We start from the raw sequence: 17,590 nt of genomic DNA, 5'->3' as shown, positions 1-17,590 counted from the left end.
GCATCGATTCTTCTTCTATCATCCTTAATCATTGTCCAGCTCTGTGATGCATAGCAAGTAATTTGGAAAACTATGTCTTGGATCAGGCACATCTTAGTCTCTAGACTGACATCATTCTCTTCAGTACTATGGAAAGGTTCCTGTCAGCAGATTTTTCTCAGTGCAATCATCTTTTGATTTCCTGACTGCTGGTGCCAAGAGTGTAGATCATGGAACCAAGCAAGCTGAAACTGTTAACAATCTCAATCTCTTCTCCATCTATCATAATGCTATCAATGGGCTCAGTGGTGAATACCTTGTTTTCTTGATGTTGAGCTTCAGCCCATATTGAAGACTACAGTCCTTGATACTCTGCAACAAGCGCTTTAAGTCCTCCTCAATTTCAGCAAACAAGGTTGTGTCATCTGTATAACACATGCTGTTGATGAGTCTTCCTCCAATCTTGAAGCTACATTCCTCCTCATAGAATCCAGCCTCCTAAATGATCTGTTCTGCATACAGATTGAAAAAGTATGGAGATAGGATGCATCCCTGGCGTACACATTTCCTGATGAACCATGCAGTGTTTCCTTGCTCTGTTCTAATGACAGCCTCCTGGTCCAAGTATAGATTTCACATGAGCACAATCAAGTGTTCTGAGATTCCCATCCTTCCCAAGATTAGGTACAATTTGTTGTGATCCACACAATCAAATGCCTTTGCATAGTCAATGAAACACAGATAGACATTCCTTGGTACTCTCTACTTTCAGCTAAGATCCATCTAAGATTGGCTGTAATGTCCCTAGTGCCACGGCCTCTTCTAAACCCAACCTGTACATCTGGAAGCTCCCTGTTGATGTACTGTTTCAGTCATTTTTGGATAACATTTAGCAGGATCTTGCTTGTATGAGGTATTAATGATAATGTACAATCATTTCCACACTCTGTCAGATCACTGTTTTTTGGAACAGGAATAAATATGGACCTCTTCCAGTCAGTTAGCCAGGTAGTTGTTCCCTAGATATCTTCGCACAACTTCGTGAGTGCATCCAGAACAGCATCTGTTTGTTGAAATATGTCAGTTGGTATGCCATCAATTCCTGGGGCTTTGTAAAAAGAAATCGCATAAACATTTTTTATTGGGAAAATCTGCAAAAAAAAAATTTTTTTTAAACCCCAAAACAAACCAAGGTGCACCTGATCCAAGTCATGTTAGTTTTGATTGCTTCCTATGCATCTGAAAGTTGGACAATGAATAAAGAAGACTGAAGGAGAATCAATGATTTTGAATTGTGGTGTTGGAGAAGAGTACTGAATAGCCCATGGATTTTGACAAGAACAAACAAATCTGTGCTGGAGAAAGTGCAGACAGAGTGATTCTTAAGGCAAGGTTGGTGAAACTTCATCTCACACACTATGGACATGTGATCATGAGAGCTTAATCCTTGGAAAAAGACATCGTGCTGGGAAAGGCAGAGGGCCAGAGAGAGGAGTGGGAATCCACACAGTGACTATAACAATGGGCTCGAACATATCAAAGATTGTGAGAACGACACAGGATAGTGCAAGGTTCAGATCAGTTGTTCATAGGCTGGCTATGAATCACAGCAGACTCAACAGCATATAACAACAACAGGTGCTTAACCTTGCCTTGATTATCCCTGTTCTCTTTCTCTGAAGGGCAAAATTTTTTGGCAAAGATTTCGTGACTGTGTTGCTTTTCTAGAACCTTCCACAATGATTATTTATTCATACAGTTAAAGAAGTCAATTGTATTTAGATTTCTACTTGGTCCCTTGATAAGACGATTGACACAATGACTGTGGCAATGGGATCAAGTGTGTCAGAGATGATAAGGATGGCACAGGATAGAACAGGACTCAGATCTGTGTTCATAGGGTCATTATGAGTTGTACTCAACTCGACAGCACTTAGCAACACTTTGTCATGAAGAATAAGCAGAGCTCAGGATAAGCTCAAGTGGTTGGTCATCTGAGAAGACTTGTGACACTTTTCCACAGTTCTAAGCCTATAGGACACTGGGAGGCCCCCAAGAAACCTTTCTGTATTTCAAAAACTAACTAACATGACAAGGGAATTTCAGCAACTACCCAAACCCAATACCACCTTATTGAAAATATTGGGTAGAGCAAATAGTTTCTCAGCTTTTTCAAAATTAATTTTCATATTGCAATCATTACAGAGTAATGTAGAATTTTCAAGTTGTCTCAAAAAAACAAACAAACAAACAAACAAACAAAAAATCTTTCTCCTATAGTTCACCCTCCCTTTCCAGGGAGGCCTCTGTCACAGTTCACTGAGGACGTGTGTGTGTTCACATGCCAGCAGGCGCACACACCTTCACTGCCCTCCTTAGCTCCTGCACATCGTACAGCACAGTGGGTGTCATCATTCCCACGATCACTTGCTCGAAGTTGCCACTCAGTTCTGACTTGAGGTCATCTATCAGGTCCTGCAACACAAGAATATGTCTCCCTTTAACTGGTAAAATCAAAGAAAAGCACATTGATGTTGATTGTGACCCCTGGTGACCCCGTATGTGACAGAGAAGAATGGCTCCCTGGGGGTTTCCTGGCTGTGACCGTCACAGAAGCAGCTACATTAGATCAGATACAATAGATAAGCCATACTTGACTTACATGGTCCACGTACTCCTGGGGGCCCTATTGCTCTTTCACAGGATATGTGAGGTCAGAATTATTTTTATAAAATATGTAATACCAAGACATTATTTGCCTTTTCCATTGCCATTATCTCAGGAATATATAATTTCCAAAAACTTCTTAACATTTGAAAAGTCTGTTAAAATAGCCCACCCTTTCCCAACTTCATACTCTATGTGATGCTAGATTTTTTCAAATACTTCTAGTTAAAAAAATAGTGCAACAAATGAAATGCAGAAGAAGATATGATAATCCAAGGTCTTTTAAGTCAAACCAAATATTGATTTTTATATTATAGGAAAGTATGCTATACACAGGTTCATGTGGAAGAGATGGTCTAGACTTTAATTAGTACCAGGGAGGTCTGCTGGCGTAGCCCACTAGGAGTGGTACTGCTAACTTAAAGGCCATGCCTGTCCAGCAGTTTGAACCCACCGACTTGAAGGAGAAAGATGGGCAATCTCTTCCTGTGCAAATTACAGATGATCAGTTATGGGTCAGTTCTGACCCCACGGCAATGAGTAATTAATTAGTGTTAGAGCCTCTTTAAAACTGACTTAAAATATTTAATTTGGTGAATGGCTAACAAGAAAGTGTAGTACAAAGCCATAGAGACAGTGAAAAGATCAGTGGTTGCCAGGGGTAAGGGATGAGGGGTGAGGGAAGGATAAAGAGGTGGAGCCCTGGAGGTGGTACACTATCTGGAAGGACTCCTGATGCCAGAGTATGTTAAACCCTGGGCCGTGAACGGAAAGGATGGCAGCGCAGCCACACCACAGGAGAAAGCAGAGGCACAGCACCTTAGAGCACAGTGACCCTTAATACAGAGTGTGACTTTGGTAAACAATAACTTATTACTATTAATTTATCAATTCCATAGATTGTATGTCAGTACTCTTATAGCTGCATCTATCAGAGAAGAAGTAGGTAGAGAGGCACAAGAGAAACAAATGTAAGATTAATAACATTATGCAAAGGGGAGAGATATCTGAAAATAAAAACTTCGAACAGCCTAAGAAAAACATCTATTAGAAGAGGTCAAGGAAGAAGCAGCCACTGCCACAATGACCCAAAAAGAAGTCACTGTCCCCTCACCCCCAGCCGTCACAGCCATGGGAAAATACTGAAGCCCAGGCCCGCCGAAGCTTCCATGACTCACAATGGTGAGAGCTGGACACATACGCAACCTAGACTTTGTAAGGACTTGGGATAAGAGAGCCCAAGTTTTACTTTGAGGTTTGTGAACAAAAAGGTTCTTCAAGTCTCTTTCAGCTAAGACACTAAAACTTCTTTAAATAAAGTGAAAGTCTGTCACTTAAATTGCAGAGGCATTTCAGGAATCTGAGTAAGGCAGCCCAGCAAGGCTCTCAGCACAAACTGAACAAGCAGGAGGGAAGCCTACCCTGCCAATGTTGGTCTTGTAGGCGGTTCTGATTTCCTGGCGCTGGGCAGTGCTGCGGTAGGCAAGGATATTAATGATGCTGTCTTCATCGGTGCCTGGGGAATGGAAGAGACGATGAGAGAGCAGTGATAAAGTTGGCTTCTTTGCCGTCATTGCAGCGACCCAATGCAAGCTCTTATTTTGAGAGTTTGAATGCCATGTGGTCTACTTGCTAGATTACAATGTTCTTATAATCACCCAATGGAGTATGATAACCTAAAAAAAAAATAGTAGTCACAGTACTTCTCTAATTTTATCTACAAAAATAAAAATCAGAAGGCTCCATTGCTGAGGACAGTATCCTGTCTAGAGAGGCAGCAGGATTCCTGCTGGCCCTAGCTCTAGTCTAGGAGAGAAGCACAAGAATGGAGTTCTGACTTACTAGTTCTCTGATATTTCAGGTAAGTTATGTGACCTTCCAAAACCTCAGCTTTCTCATCAGTAAAAACAGCCTGTTATTAGGCTGCAAAGAAGTAATCCATGCATTAAGCATTGTGCTTGGCACAGTAAGAAAAGCTTAATAAATGTTGGCTGTTATTGTTATTAGTATCACTAGTACTAAGTAAAATGATCTCTTTTTAGATAGAAAGACTTGGGAATTCAGTTTCATACTCAAGTATTTTTGCCAAATCCCAGGAAGGTAGATTCTAAATAAAAGCAATGAGCTAAAGGATTCTCTCTTGCTAAAAGTACCCTCAAGCTGGGGAGTCAGCAGAACACTGTTCATCGCTGAGCCGCGAAGACGAGGCCTTCTGCTCATGTGGATTCAGTCTTTTCACATAAAGCCCTCAAACTGTACATTAGTACCATGAAGGCAAGAGCAGACAGAAGGACACTAGAGAGAGATGCCTTGATGGTAGGCCTGAGTTTGATACTGGCCCTGCGGAGTGTGAGCATAGTTCCATTTTATTAGACACGGTGAGAGTTACTTGACTCTTCTGGGTCTCGGTTTCCACGTCTGTAGAATGGAGCTAAGACAACAATAGTAGTAGCTGCTTTAACTGCATCACAAGGTGTATATCCAATGAGGTAACATAGGTGAAAGTGCTCTGTAAACCTTATAACATCATACATTTACTATTATCTAGAAAGCACATTCATTTCTATACAGACTCATAATTGTAACGCTCAAAATTACTAGGGAAACTAAGAATGAGTGTCTTAAGTACAAATTTCTGTAGTAAACAATTCATGTCCACCCTTCCAATATGAACGCTACTGTGGTTTTTAAAAAGACCAACTCCTGACTGCCAAGTGAGTGGACAGGTTATAGTTTAAATCAGCGAGCCCCTGAATGATTCTCTTTCCTCTTCATCCCTCCTGTTGTAAAAGAAACACATGTGATTCTTTGCTGTACAACCAACACAGGAGGAAGAATTCACCTCCTGTGGGTCACTTACCAAGCCCTTTCATGGCCTTCCTCAGGTTCTGAGCATCTTCAACAGCGTTGAATCCTGAAGCAGCTTTGACAGTGCCTCCCTTGGTTCCCTGGACACACAGAGAGAAGCATGACTGAGGGGCAACACCTTACCAACCTGAGGCAATATTTACTGCTCAATGAACATTAACTGAGCACCAGGTACTGTTCTAGGGAGCGTGGCAGTGTGAGATGAAACAGCCAGTAAAAAAAAACTAAGACTATAGAGACTTTGTAGAATACAAGAATGGTAAGAATGCTGTGAAGTAGACAGACAGAGGTTGAAGTGGGGCTGACTTAAGGAATGACATTTAGACAGAGATGTGAAAAACATAAATGTGAATACCCTGAGAAGTGTTCCAGGCAGAGGAAATAGCTATTGCAAAGGCCCGGAGGCTGGAGCTTCCGCAGGAGGAGCAGGACCAAAAGTCAGTGAGTGGGTTCCAGTGTGGTGGGCAAGGAAGTCAATGGTTGAAAAAGGTTACAGTATTGCCCATGAGATAATATTGCACCCCCAACGAGAAGGAAAAACTCAAAGCCGACTTTGATCAGGCCTGTAGAACCAAACAGCAATTAACAGACAACAGAGAGGCAAAAATAAGGTTTAGCCACACTGTCGTGCTGCAATCAGAAAAATTCAACCTGTATAAACCACACTGGACAAGTGATCCAGTTTCTTCAACAAAAGAGAGGAGGGAAGCTATAGCTTATAATAGTTTTAAAAGACACATCAATAAGCATAATGTATGGACCTTATTGGATCCTGAATTGAGTTGGGTTTTGTTTTTTGGGGTTTTTTTTGTTTGTTTTTAAAAAAACCCAGTTGTCAGCAAACTGGGAATTTGAACACTGACTTGATAATACTATTTTATTTACCCTGGTAAATCATTACTATTTTATTCTGGTAAAAAAATTATTATTTTATTTATTAGCTCTGTGCTAACCCAAAGACATATAGTTCAAATCCACCACCTGCTCTGTAGCAGAAAGATGGTCAGTCTCATTATCTGCACTTTATAGCTTCTGAAACCTGCTGGAGGGTCAGCTATGAATAGATTCCAACTTGACAGCACATGTTGTGTTGTTATGTGCTGTCAAGTCGCCTGCGACTCATAGCGACCCTATGTACAACAGCCCTAAACTCTGCTCTGTCCTGTGCCAATCTCACTGTCTCTGAGACTCCCATCCCGATTACCCCAGTCACTGAATCAATCCACCTCATAGAGGGCCTTCCTCTCCTGTGCTGTCCCTCCACCCTCCCAAGCATGATGTCCTTCTCCAAAGACCAGTCTCTCACAACATGTCCAAAGTATGTCAGACGGAGCCTCAGAATACTTGCCTCCAAGGAGCAGCCTGGTTTAACCCTTTCCAGGACGAATCTGTTTGTTTTCCTATAGCCACATAATGACAACAGTAACATTGCTCATATAATAACATTATTAATGTTAACTTTTTTTTAGGTACAATAATGACATTACAGGTGTAGCTTGGAGATACTGTGGATTCAGTTCCAGACCTGGTTTCAGACCAAAATAAAGGTAACAACACAATAAAGTGAGTCACATGAAACTTTTTTGGTTTTCTAGTGCAGATAAAAGTTATGTTTGCACTATTACAGTCCATTAAGTGTCCAGTGATATTATGTCTAGAAAATGTACACACCTTAATTGAAAAATGCCTTATTGTTAAAACACTAACCAACAGATGTTATACTCATTTGGCTAGGGGAGGTTCCCGCCTCAGTGCTGACTGATGACTGATCAGGGTGGTGGTGCTGATATTTAGGATGGCTGTAGTAATTGTTTAAAATAAGACAAAAAGGAAGTTTGTGGCACTGAATGACTCTTCCTTGCACTCAGACACTTATAAGTCACTGTGGAGCTACTAACTGGCCTCTTGCCAATATTGTCGTGTTTCAAACGGGATTAGGGAGGCCTAAGGGAGGGAGAGAGACAGTGACACCACCAGTCTGTAGAGCAGTCAGAACACATGCCATGTTTATAAAGTAAGTTTACTGTTTTATATGGAGGATGTTTACAAAATAATATCAAAGATGTTCCTGGGAAACAGTATCATCACATCATAGAATAATAAAAATGTTTTAGAATATTGTAAGAATTACAAAAATATGACACAAAGACTCAAAGTGAGCACATAAAAATAGTGCTATCGGCTCTCTGCTCCTCATCAATCAACAGTTAGCCCTCTTTCCTCGTGTATCCTCGGCCACATCCCTGAGACATGATGGTGAAAGTAAGAGGAAACAGATTAGGCCACACTGGTCACCAGGGCTGCTTTTAACTCTGGCGAAGTAGATACTGTTGCCATCAATGACCCCTTCATTTACCTCAACTGTTGTTATTGTTAGGTGACGTTGAGACGAGTATGACTCATAGCAACTCTATGAACAAAAGATCTGAACTCTGCTCAATCCTGTGCCATCGTCACACTTCCTGACACACAAGAGTCCATTGCACCAGGCACCACGTCAGTTCACCTGGTTGAGAGTCTTCCTCTCCTTCACTGACCTTCCACCCTTCCTAACATCCTGTCCTTCTCCAAGGAATAGCTCCTCCTAGCAACAAGCCCATAGTATGTGAGGCAAAGCCTCATCGTTCTTGCCTCCAAAGATCACTCTGGTTGCACCCTCTCCAAGACATATTTGTTTATTCTTTCAGTTGTCATGGGGATGTTCAGTGTTCTTCTCTAACACCACAGCTCAAAGGCATCTCTTCTTCTGTCGTCCTTATTCATTGTCCAGCTCTCAGATACACAGCAAGTGATTGGAATAACTATGGCCTGGATCAGACACATCTTAGTCCTTAAATTGACATCATTACTCCTCAATAATTTGAAGAGGTCCCTAACTGCTTGTTTTCCCAGCACAATACATCTCTTTATTTCCTGACTGCTAGTACTAAGGGTGTTCATTGTGAATCCAAGCAAGATGAAGTTGTTGACAGTTTCAATCTACTCTCCATCCATCATGGTGCTATCTACGGTCCACTGGTAAGAATCTTTGTTTTCTTGACAATGAGATGCAATCCATACTGAAGGCTGCATTCCTTGTTCTTCTGCAACAAGTGCTTCAAGTCCTCTTCACTTTAAGCAAGCAAAGTTGTGTCATCTGCGTAACAAAGGTTATTTCTGAGTCTCCCTCCAATCTTGATGCCACACTCACCTTCATAGAGGCCAGCTTCTCAAATAACTTGCTCAGCATACAGATTAAATAGGTTTGGAGAATACAACCCTGATGCACTCCCTTCTTAACTTTATATCATACAATGTTCCCCTGCTCTCTTCACCCAACAGCCTCCTGGTTCAGGTATAGGTTCTGTATGAACACAATTAAGTGTTCTGGGACTCCCATTTTTCTCCATGTTAGTCATAACTTTCTATGATCCACACAGTCTAATGCCTTTGCTTAGTCAATAAAGCACAAACAGACATTCTTCTGGTATTCTTTACTTTCAACCAGGATCCATCTGACAACAGCAATAATATCCCTGGTGCCACAGCCTCTTCTAAATCCTGCTTGAACTTCTGGAAGTTCCCTGTCAATGTACTGTTCTAGCCATTTTTAATAATCTTCAGCAGTATTTTGCTTGAATGTCATAGTAATGATATTATTCAATAGTTTTCACATTCAGTTGGATCACCATTCCCAAGAAAGAACTGACCTCAACTACATGGTTTGTATGTTTTAGTATTCTTACAATCATGGCAAGTTAAATGGCACTGCCAAGGCTGAGGATGGAAAGCTTGTCATCAGTGGGAAAGCCATCACTATCTCCCAGGAGTGAAAGTGGGGGGATGTTGATGCTGAGTATGTTGTGGAGTTCACTGGTGTCTTCACTACCTTGGAGAAGGCTGGGGCTCACTTGAAGGGTGGTGACAAATGGGTAGTCATTTCTGCTCCTTCTGCTGATGACCCATGCTTGTGATGGGTATGAACCATTAAGTATGATGATGACGCTCTCAAGATTGTCAGCAATGCCTCTTGCACGATCAACTGCTTGGCCCCCTGGCTAAGGTCATCTATGACAACTTGGCATCGTATCACCGCCACCCAGAAGACTGTGGATGGCCCCTCTGGAAAGCTGTGGTGTGATTGCTGTGGAGCTGCCCAGAACATTATTCCTGAATTTACTGCCACTGCGAAGTCTGTGGTTAAGGTCATCCCTGAACTGAATGGGAAAATTACTGGCATGGCTTTCTGTGTTCCCAACCCAAATGTGTCAGTCGTGGATTTGACCTGCTGTCTAGAGAAGGCTGCCAAATAAGATGACATCAAAAAAGTAGTAAAGCAGCCATCAGAAAGGCCCCTCAATGGCATCCTGGGATACACTGAAGACCAGATTGTCTCCTGTGACTTTAACAGTGACACCCACTTCTTCCAGCTTTGATGCTGGGACTGGTATTGCCCTGAGCGACCACTTTGTGAAATGCATTCCCTGGTATGACAATGAATTTGGCTAGAGCAAACAGGTGGTTGATCTGATGATTCACATGGCCTCAAAAGAAAAAGAGCCCTTTGGAACACCAGCCCCAGCAATAGCACTAGAACAGAGAGAAGAGACCCTCAGCTGCTGGGGAGTCTTTGCTTCAACTCAATCCCCACACACTGAGAATCTTACATTCTTGACAGTTTCCACCCAGCTTCCACTTTTGATGAAGAGGGGGGGCTTAGAAAGCCCACTTTGTCATATACCATCAATAAAGTACACTGTTCTCAAGAAAGAAAAAAAACCCCAAATCACTAAAAAACAAACAAACAAAAAAGCAGTGATAGCACTGTCTATAGAGACTTGCTTGATGCAGGATTGTTATAATCTTTCAGTCTATAAAAAATACAGTATCATCAAACCATAAAAAAAAAAGCCATTCAACAGAACAAGATTTACTTGTATGTATTGTTTAACTGAAGTGAAATGCATGTAATAGAAAATTAATCATTAACCATTTAAAAGTGTTAACATGTTATAACTCAGTACAGGAAGTACATTTACAATATTGCACAACTATCACATCCACCTAGTTTTAAGACATTTATATCACCCTTAAAGGAAAGCCCTGTACCTATTAGGAGTCAGCCGCCATATCCCCTTCTCCATAGTCCCTGACAACCACTCAGCTGCCTTTACTTTCTTGGATTTGCTTGTTCTGGATGCTTCACATAAACAGAATCATACAATATCTTTGGGTCTGGCTTCTTACACTTAGATTAATGCTTTCATGATTCATTCATGTACAAAGATTTTAAGCTCTCTGATAATTTAATTTGATACATGAATGTAAGCTAGGCTACTACTTAAAGACAGGCTATTGCTGTTGTTGTTAGTGCCATCAATCAACTATGACTCATAGTGACCTCTGAATAATGAATAGGAACCTTGCCCTATCCTGTGCCATCGTCATTAGAACATTTATATCTTTAGGGTCATGTATCAACCAGTTCGGGGCTCTGTGATCCAGTCCAGCTTGTCTTCGACCTCTTCAGCCCATCACTGCCCACTTGAAGCCTATCCTTGGACCTCAGGTATCAGAGGTGGCGGGTCCTGCCTAAGGAAAGACCAGGCTTTCCTGTCCTGGATATAGCTTGTGTCTAATACTCAGTCATCATATATCTCCTCTATTCACCTGACACATTACAGAAAACAAAAAAATCTAAGGCGTAAACTTAGGTTGTTAACAATTTTAGGTTGAAAAAAAATTTAAGTTGTTCGGCACACAATCAACATTTTTGGCTTCAATAGATGAATTGCACTGGGAAAATGTGCTGTCAGGGACCTCTCCAGAGTACTGAAGAGCAACAATAACAGTCAGGAGACTAAGGTGCACCTAATCCAGGCTATGACATTTGTATCTGCTGTAATACATCAGAGAGCCGGACAATGACTAAGGATGATAAAAGAATGGATGACTGAGTTGTGGTGCTGTAGAGGAGTCTTGTACAATGGACTGCCAAGAGAACAAACAGGTCTGTCTTGAAGAAGGTGAAACCAAATTTCTCCTTGGAAGCTGGGATTTTGAAGTTCCATCTCACATACTTTGAGCATATGATCACGAGGGACCCGTCCTTGGAGAAGGATATCAAGCTTGGAAGGGTGGACAGACAGTGCATGAGAGGAAAACTCTGGATAAGATGGATTGACTCAGTGTAATAGGGATAAGTGTGTCAGAGTCAGTGAGACTGGCACAGGACAGCATAGTTCAGACTGTTGTACATAGGGTTGCTATGAGTTACAGGTGACTCAACAACACATAACAACACCACCACAAGGCGTAAACTTTCTGTGGCATTGATTTCTTCTCTTTACTATATATTAGTTCCTTCAACCTAAGCAAATTAGGCCTGGGCTAGGGAATGGGTTTAAGCATGGTAGACAGGGTAAGGATGGCACAGGATGGGGCAAGGTTTCAATCTGTTGCTCATAAGATCACTAGGAGTCAGACTGACTTGACAGAACCGAACAACAACAAAGCAAACTGGTGATTTGTTATCAAAATTCCAACAACACTTAATTAGTCCTAGAGCTCCCACCATCAGGCAGGTTTCTGAGTCAAACAACTTCATAAGGGTCTTTTCCAGCATAAGTTTTGAAACAATTTGGATGATGCTCTAATATTGGATTTCATTTTAGAGCAAAATGTATTGCTGAAGGACATTAGTATGGGATTAAAATTAATAACTAACAAGATAATTCAATACAGGGTTTTACAGGGGTTATCATTTGCAGTTTATCATTTGGCATTTTCAGTGACTCTTTGTTCCCTAGGAAAAGATAATCTAGCCACCCTAAAACATCTATATTGATTGATTTCTAGGGCACAATGTGCCATTATTTACTGGGAAGGAAGGGAATTCTATTCCAGGAGGCTATCTGTGAGAACAGGTAAAGTGATCATCAAGGACATAGTGAAGATACAATAACAGCTGAAAAATAACAGCTGAAAAGGGATGTTATATCATAACTGATGAAAAATTATTCCACCATTAAATAATAATGAAGATAACAAATGTAAAAAATATTAGGATACAATTATAGTGGAATACTAATCCAGACCATGGTCTTCGCAATTACTTGTTATGTATCAGATAGCTGGACAATGACTAAGGATGATAAAAGAAGAATCTATGCCTTTGGGTTGTGGTGCTGGAGTATTGAACATACCCTGGACTGCCAAGAGAACAAACAAGTCTGTCCTGGAGAGAGTGAAACCAGGCTGCTCCTTGGAGGCAAGGATTTTGAAACTCCCTCTACCTACTTTGGGTATGTTGTCAAGAGGGGCCAGTCCTTGGAGAAGGACTTCATGCTTGGAAGGGTGGAGGAAGAGTGCAGGAGAGGAAGACCCTGGATGATATGGATTGACACAGTAACTGAGGTAATTGGAGCAGCAGTGTCAAAAGACAGTGAAATTAGTACAGGAGAGAGCAGGGTTAAGAGCTATTGTTTACAGGGTCAGTATGAGTAGCAGTCGACTCGACAGCATATAACAACAACAGTGGTAAACTTCAGAACTCTGCATTTTACCATGTATAAATTCTATCTCCATAAAGAAAAAATTTCTTCCATAATTGCAATGGCTTTTAAAACATATTTTTCTTTTGTAAATCTATTATAATGGTCATTGGCAGAGAATTTGGAAAAGAAAAAAATAATTTAGAAAATAAAAACTCCAGAAATGCAACTAGAGAGTCTTGTCTTGGAGGAGGTACAACATGAGTTTTACTTAGAGGCAATGATAAAGAAACTTCACCTCACATAGTTTGGGCATGTTGGCAGGTGGGTCAAGTCCTTGGAAAAAGATATCATGCTGAAAAAGGTGGAGAGTCAGAAAGAGTCAGGAAACCCTCAATAAGTTGGAAAGGTGGGTTGACACAGTGACTGTGGCACTGGGCTTAAGTCTATCAGAGATGCCAAAGACAGTGCAAGATAGGACAAGGTTCAAATCTGCTGTTCATGGGGCCATTATGAGTGGTAGTTAGATGGCACCTAACAACAACGAGTAAAGAACTGAGATATGGTGTGAAATTTAATATAAACATGTTAGCTAATAAGAAAAGCATAAACACATATTTTGTATCCAGTATGTATCATTTATCATTATATTCTGAGCATCTAGTCACCTTCCTTTAGGAAGATGGTTGTGCAAAGTAAACTATCTTGGACAATTAGCTATATTTTGTTTTTTAGATAAAGAAATCTAAATTAGACATTCCCTTCTAAAAATTTCTTCATTAACCTGACCAAGACTTTGTCCTGTCTCTCTAAAAGTTGCCGTGTTTTAGTTTATAATCCATTCCTTCCAGTCTCCACGTGAAGCCTGTAACCAAGCTAGGCGAACTTTTCACTCTAGGAAAATTACTACACTTACTCTCATCTTTCCTCTGACAACCTCTTTTTCCACCATGACTGTTATTTATAAGATAGGGGAAAGTGGGTGGGTGTTTGTTTTTTAAGGAAGGGAAAATGGTGAAAACTTGAGAATGTTAGAATCAAGTTATGATTTCTTTCTACAATTGCTCATTGTAGAAACACAGACTGTTATAGTCCAACTAATGCTTGAGTCCCCAGAGACTCAGAGTGGGCCACAGAGCCAGGGGCCAGAAGCATTTCTGAATAAATGTTCTTCATGCTATATGGAGATCCAAACTGTAGAAGGGAATGTCCAATTAACATCTCTTTTCCTAAAAAAAAGAGAATATAACAAACTAATTGTTCAAGATAGTTTGCTTTACACAGCCATCTTCCTAAAGGAAAGTGATTAGAGCTGGTGGGATTTCCAGTTCCTCTTCAGGTATAGCACAGTACATACTCCTATTATTCCTTTCAAAGCACCAGAGATAGAACCACCTGTCTACTCAGAAACCTTTTTGAGGTAGGAGAAGAGCAGATGGTTGTCTTAAAACAGAGCCATATTTGCAGCTGTGAAACTCAGCTTCCATTTCACACTCTATTTTCGATCTCAAATCTCAAAGAGATTCTATTTCCTACCCGCCCCAAAGATCAGATAACATAGACCACCGAGAGCAGGAGGCAGACGACAAGCCTTAATACTGAAAAATGATAGCCACGCTAACATGTCTAATATATTCACAGGAGACGATTTTTGTGTGGATAAATGTTTGGTTTTCTCATTTTTACACATTTAATTTACCTAAAATACCTATAGTAAGGATTTAGTGTGTTTGTACAGAAAAAAGGAACTTGTTTCTAACATTCTCAGGCTCCAAAAGTTTTCTTTTTGAATTAAGTTTCAGGATCAAGTTACTCACCAGCTGTGAAAGAACAATGTTCAGAGAGGAAAAGAAATGGCCTTTTCATTTTCACTCTCTCTCTCCATGCTGTCCAAACAATCCTTTGTTTAAGCCTCTAATATCTGTGTACACATCCTGTACCTGTCTCAGGCTGGTACCAGGTAGGGCGAGGCACCCCACAACTTACCATGGCCATGACGCTGGGTCAGGGTTGGAGTTCAATCACCCAAGCAGATGTCCCCTCTATGATAAAAACAGAGACGGGGAAAGTACAGTGATAAGAGAAAGACACTGAAATCAGGATAATTTTTATTTGTATTAAGTTACATCAGGAGCAAATGATACCTAACTTGACAAAAAGACCAGCTATTTATTAGCTAAAGTTGTAAGAAACAAGTTAATCATTGCTAAAAACTGTTAGAAAAGGGAACTTCACCATCCAGCCAACTGCTTTCCTATATGCTCTTCTATTTGGAGACATAAACCATAAAAATGGTTTATTTTGTTAGAGTGAAGTAACAGCATTTGAAATCAAGGTCAACACAAATACTAAACCACATATTAGAGCAAGATTGAGAGGACAGGCCAGTAACCAACACTAGACTCACAGCATTTCCCCCGTGGTTAGCTTCACTGCTTCCATCTCAGGGTTTCAAGTTGCCTTTCTGCTGTAAGCTACAGCCTTACATGGTCAACTTTGTCCTCGGCACCCTTTCCTTCTGCAGGAAGGTTTGAATCAAATTAACACCCCTTTATTCAGGCATTCAGAATGAAAGGAATGTCTTCATTTTAGTCTAGGAATCTTGGAGGATATACTTCAGAATATGCAACCACTTCCTCCTCAGCCCAGAACACACATATGCAGGTTCCTGAGAGGCAGGCCAATTACCTTCTTTTTCCTATTTATTTTTTTAAATAAAATTTTTACTTTATACTTTATACAACAAACTTTGTATATATTATTTTTCACATTAGAGATTTCTCTTTTCCTTTACCTACCCATCACTCCACCCATCAAATTGTGTGAAATTATGATTAACCACCTCCCATGCCACCCTATCCCACCAGGTTCTTTGTTTGGATATTTCAGGACAAGCCAAGGTATCACTTGAAAGCGTGTTAAAAATGCAGAATTTCAGGCCCCGTTTTAGATATAAAGTTGTAACTTGCATTTTTAAGAAGATTCCAAATATATTTATTTATTTATACAATAATTTGAAAACACGCTGGCTTTAGACAACCTTACCAAGCATCAATTTTCTATTATTTTACCAGAATAATAAAATCTGTAACTTGATTTATTAATACCTGAGCCGTGTTTGGTGGCACAGTAGATTAACTGTTGGCCTGCTAACTGAAACAACAGCATTCTGAATCCACCAGCCGCCCCAAGGGAAGAAGATTATGTAGTCTCTTCACATTAACATTTACAGCTTTGGAAACCCCAGTGCAAGGGTCGGCATGAGTTGGAACGGCCTCAGGAGCAGTGGGTGGGAGCCGTCTGGCCACCTTCACTTTCCATCTTACAGCTCTAATCAAGCCCAGCTCCATTCTTCCATAGTTTCCTATCATTCACTGCAGACTTACCTCATATTAGCAGTGAAAAAAAAAGGCAAACAAACAAAAAAATGACACAATTTACTGTTGAGTCAACACCAGCTCTTGGTGACCCCATGTACATCAGAGCAGAATTGAGCTCCAAAGGCTTTCCAGTGGGAGATTTTTCAAGCAGGTCCCTAGTCCTTTCTATGGAGCCTCTGGGGAGACTCAAATCTCTAACCTTTCTTTCATTTAGTAGCCAACGATGTCAACCATTGTACCACCCAGAGACTCCACCTCATATTAAGAGGGGTCTAGTCCCTTCATAAGGGAATGTCATCTGACTGTAGGACACAGCCTGAGCAAAGGTGCACAGGTGAGAAGGAGCAGTGATAAGTTCAAGAAACAAGATGAGGCTGATAGAACAGAGCATTCATTCCAGAGAAAGCTCAGATGTAAAGCTGGAAAAGCCAAAGGAGAACAAATAGGGAAAGACAAAAACCGGAAGCACTTGGAATAAAATATACATGAGAATTGTTTGGAAGGAAGCCTTTACTGGACTTGAGTCATGGACTGTCTAGATTTACTAATTCAGTTACCTGGTGGCATAGTCCACAGGCAGTTGCACTGCTAACTTTCTGCTAGTTTGACTTCACCAGAAGTTCCTCAGGAGAAAGATGGGTAATTTCCTCCCATGTGATTTATAGTCCCCAAAAACCAGCTGGAGAGTCAGCTATGAGATGGTTCTGATTTGATGGCAATGAGTTTGGGGGATTTTGTTTTATTTTATTGTAATTGATGGCAATAAGGCAAATAATCTACCTTCAAGGAGAGAGACAATAAATAAATATAATGATTGCAGATACCAATAAGAGTAAAATACAACAGGATAAGGGTATGCAGCATTAACTGGCAAAATGCAGCTCCTGTACAAAATCCGGTTTTCAAATAGCCTAGAGCCTGGATTTAAAGACAGAAAAGGAAGAAAAGACTGAGATGGATGTAGAAGAGACTTTAAATATTACACTAGAATGCCAAAAGCCAAAGCAAGAAAAGAAATCAAGAAATTAAGGAGCTGAACACAAGATTTCAAAGGGCAGCACAGGATTATGAAGTATTATAATGAAATGTGCAAAGAGTTGGTGGAGTCACTCACTTAGCATTTCTTTTTTTTTAATTTAGGTTGTTTATTTTTCATTTCAATGAACATCTACAGAGATTTTGGAATTCTATTCATTCATTATTGCACCCTTCTCCCCACACAAA

General features: G+C 40.5%; 1 protein-coding gene across 2 annotated transcripts in view; it reads right to left on the bottom strand.

Annotated features, from left to right (window-relative positions):
- The window catches only part of ANXA4 (annexin A4), a 50,507-nt gene extending 35,482 nt beyond the window's left edge, over positions 1 to 15,025 (bottom strand). Inside the window, exons 1-4 of one of the 2 annotated variants that reach the window (XM_006882294.1) lie at positions 14,973 to 15,025; positions 5,507 to 5,594; positions 4,068 to 4,162; positions 2,341 to 2,454 (exon numbers count right to left, since the gene is read on the bottom strand). In XM_006882294.1, coding sequence (XP_006882356.1) covers positions 2,341 to 2,454; positions 4,068 to 4,162; positions 5,507 to 5,594; positions 14,973 to 14,981 — 306 coding nt within the window. In that variant the 5' untranslated portion in view covers positions 14,982 to 15,025. The remainder of the gene's footprint in view (positions 1 to 2,340; positions 2,455 to 4,067; positions 4,163 to 5,506; positions 5,595 to 14,972) is intronic. The other variant, XM_006882295.1, reaches the window with a different exon arrangement.
- Between the last annotated feature and the right edge of the window lie 2,565 nt (positions 15,026 to 17,590).

This window comes from Elephantulus edwardii, unplaced genomic scaffold (assembly GCF_000299155.1).
Source record: "Elephantulus edwardii isolate Elephantulus edwardi_28Jun2011 unplaced genomic scaffold, EleEdw1.0 scaffold00019, whole genome shotgun sequence".
NCBI classification, from domain to species: Eukaryota; Metazoa; Chordata; class Mammalia; order Macroscelidea; family Macroscelididae; genus Elephantulus; species Elephantulus edwardii.
This window is presented reverse-complemented; position numbering and strand designations above follow the sequence as displayed.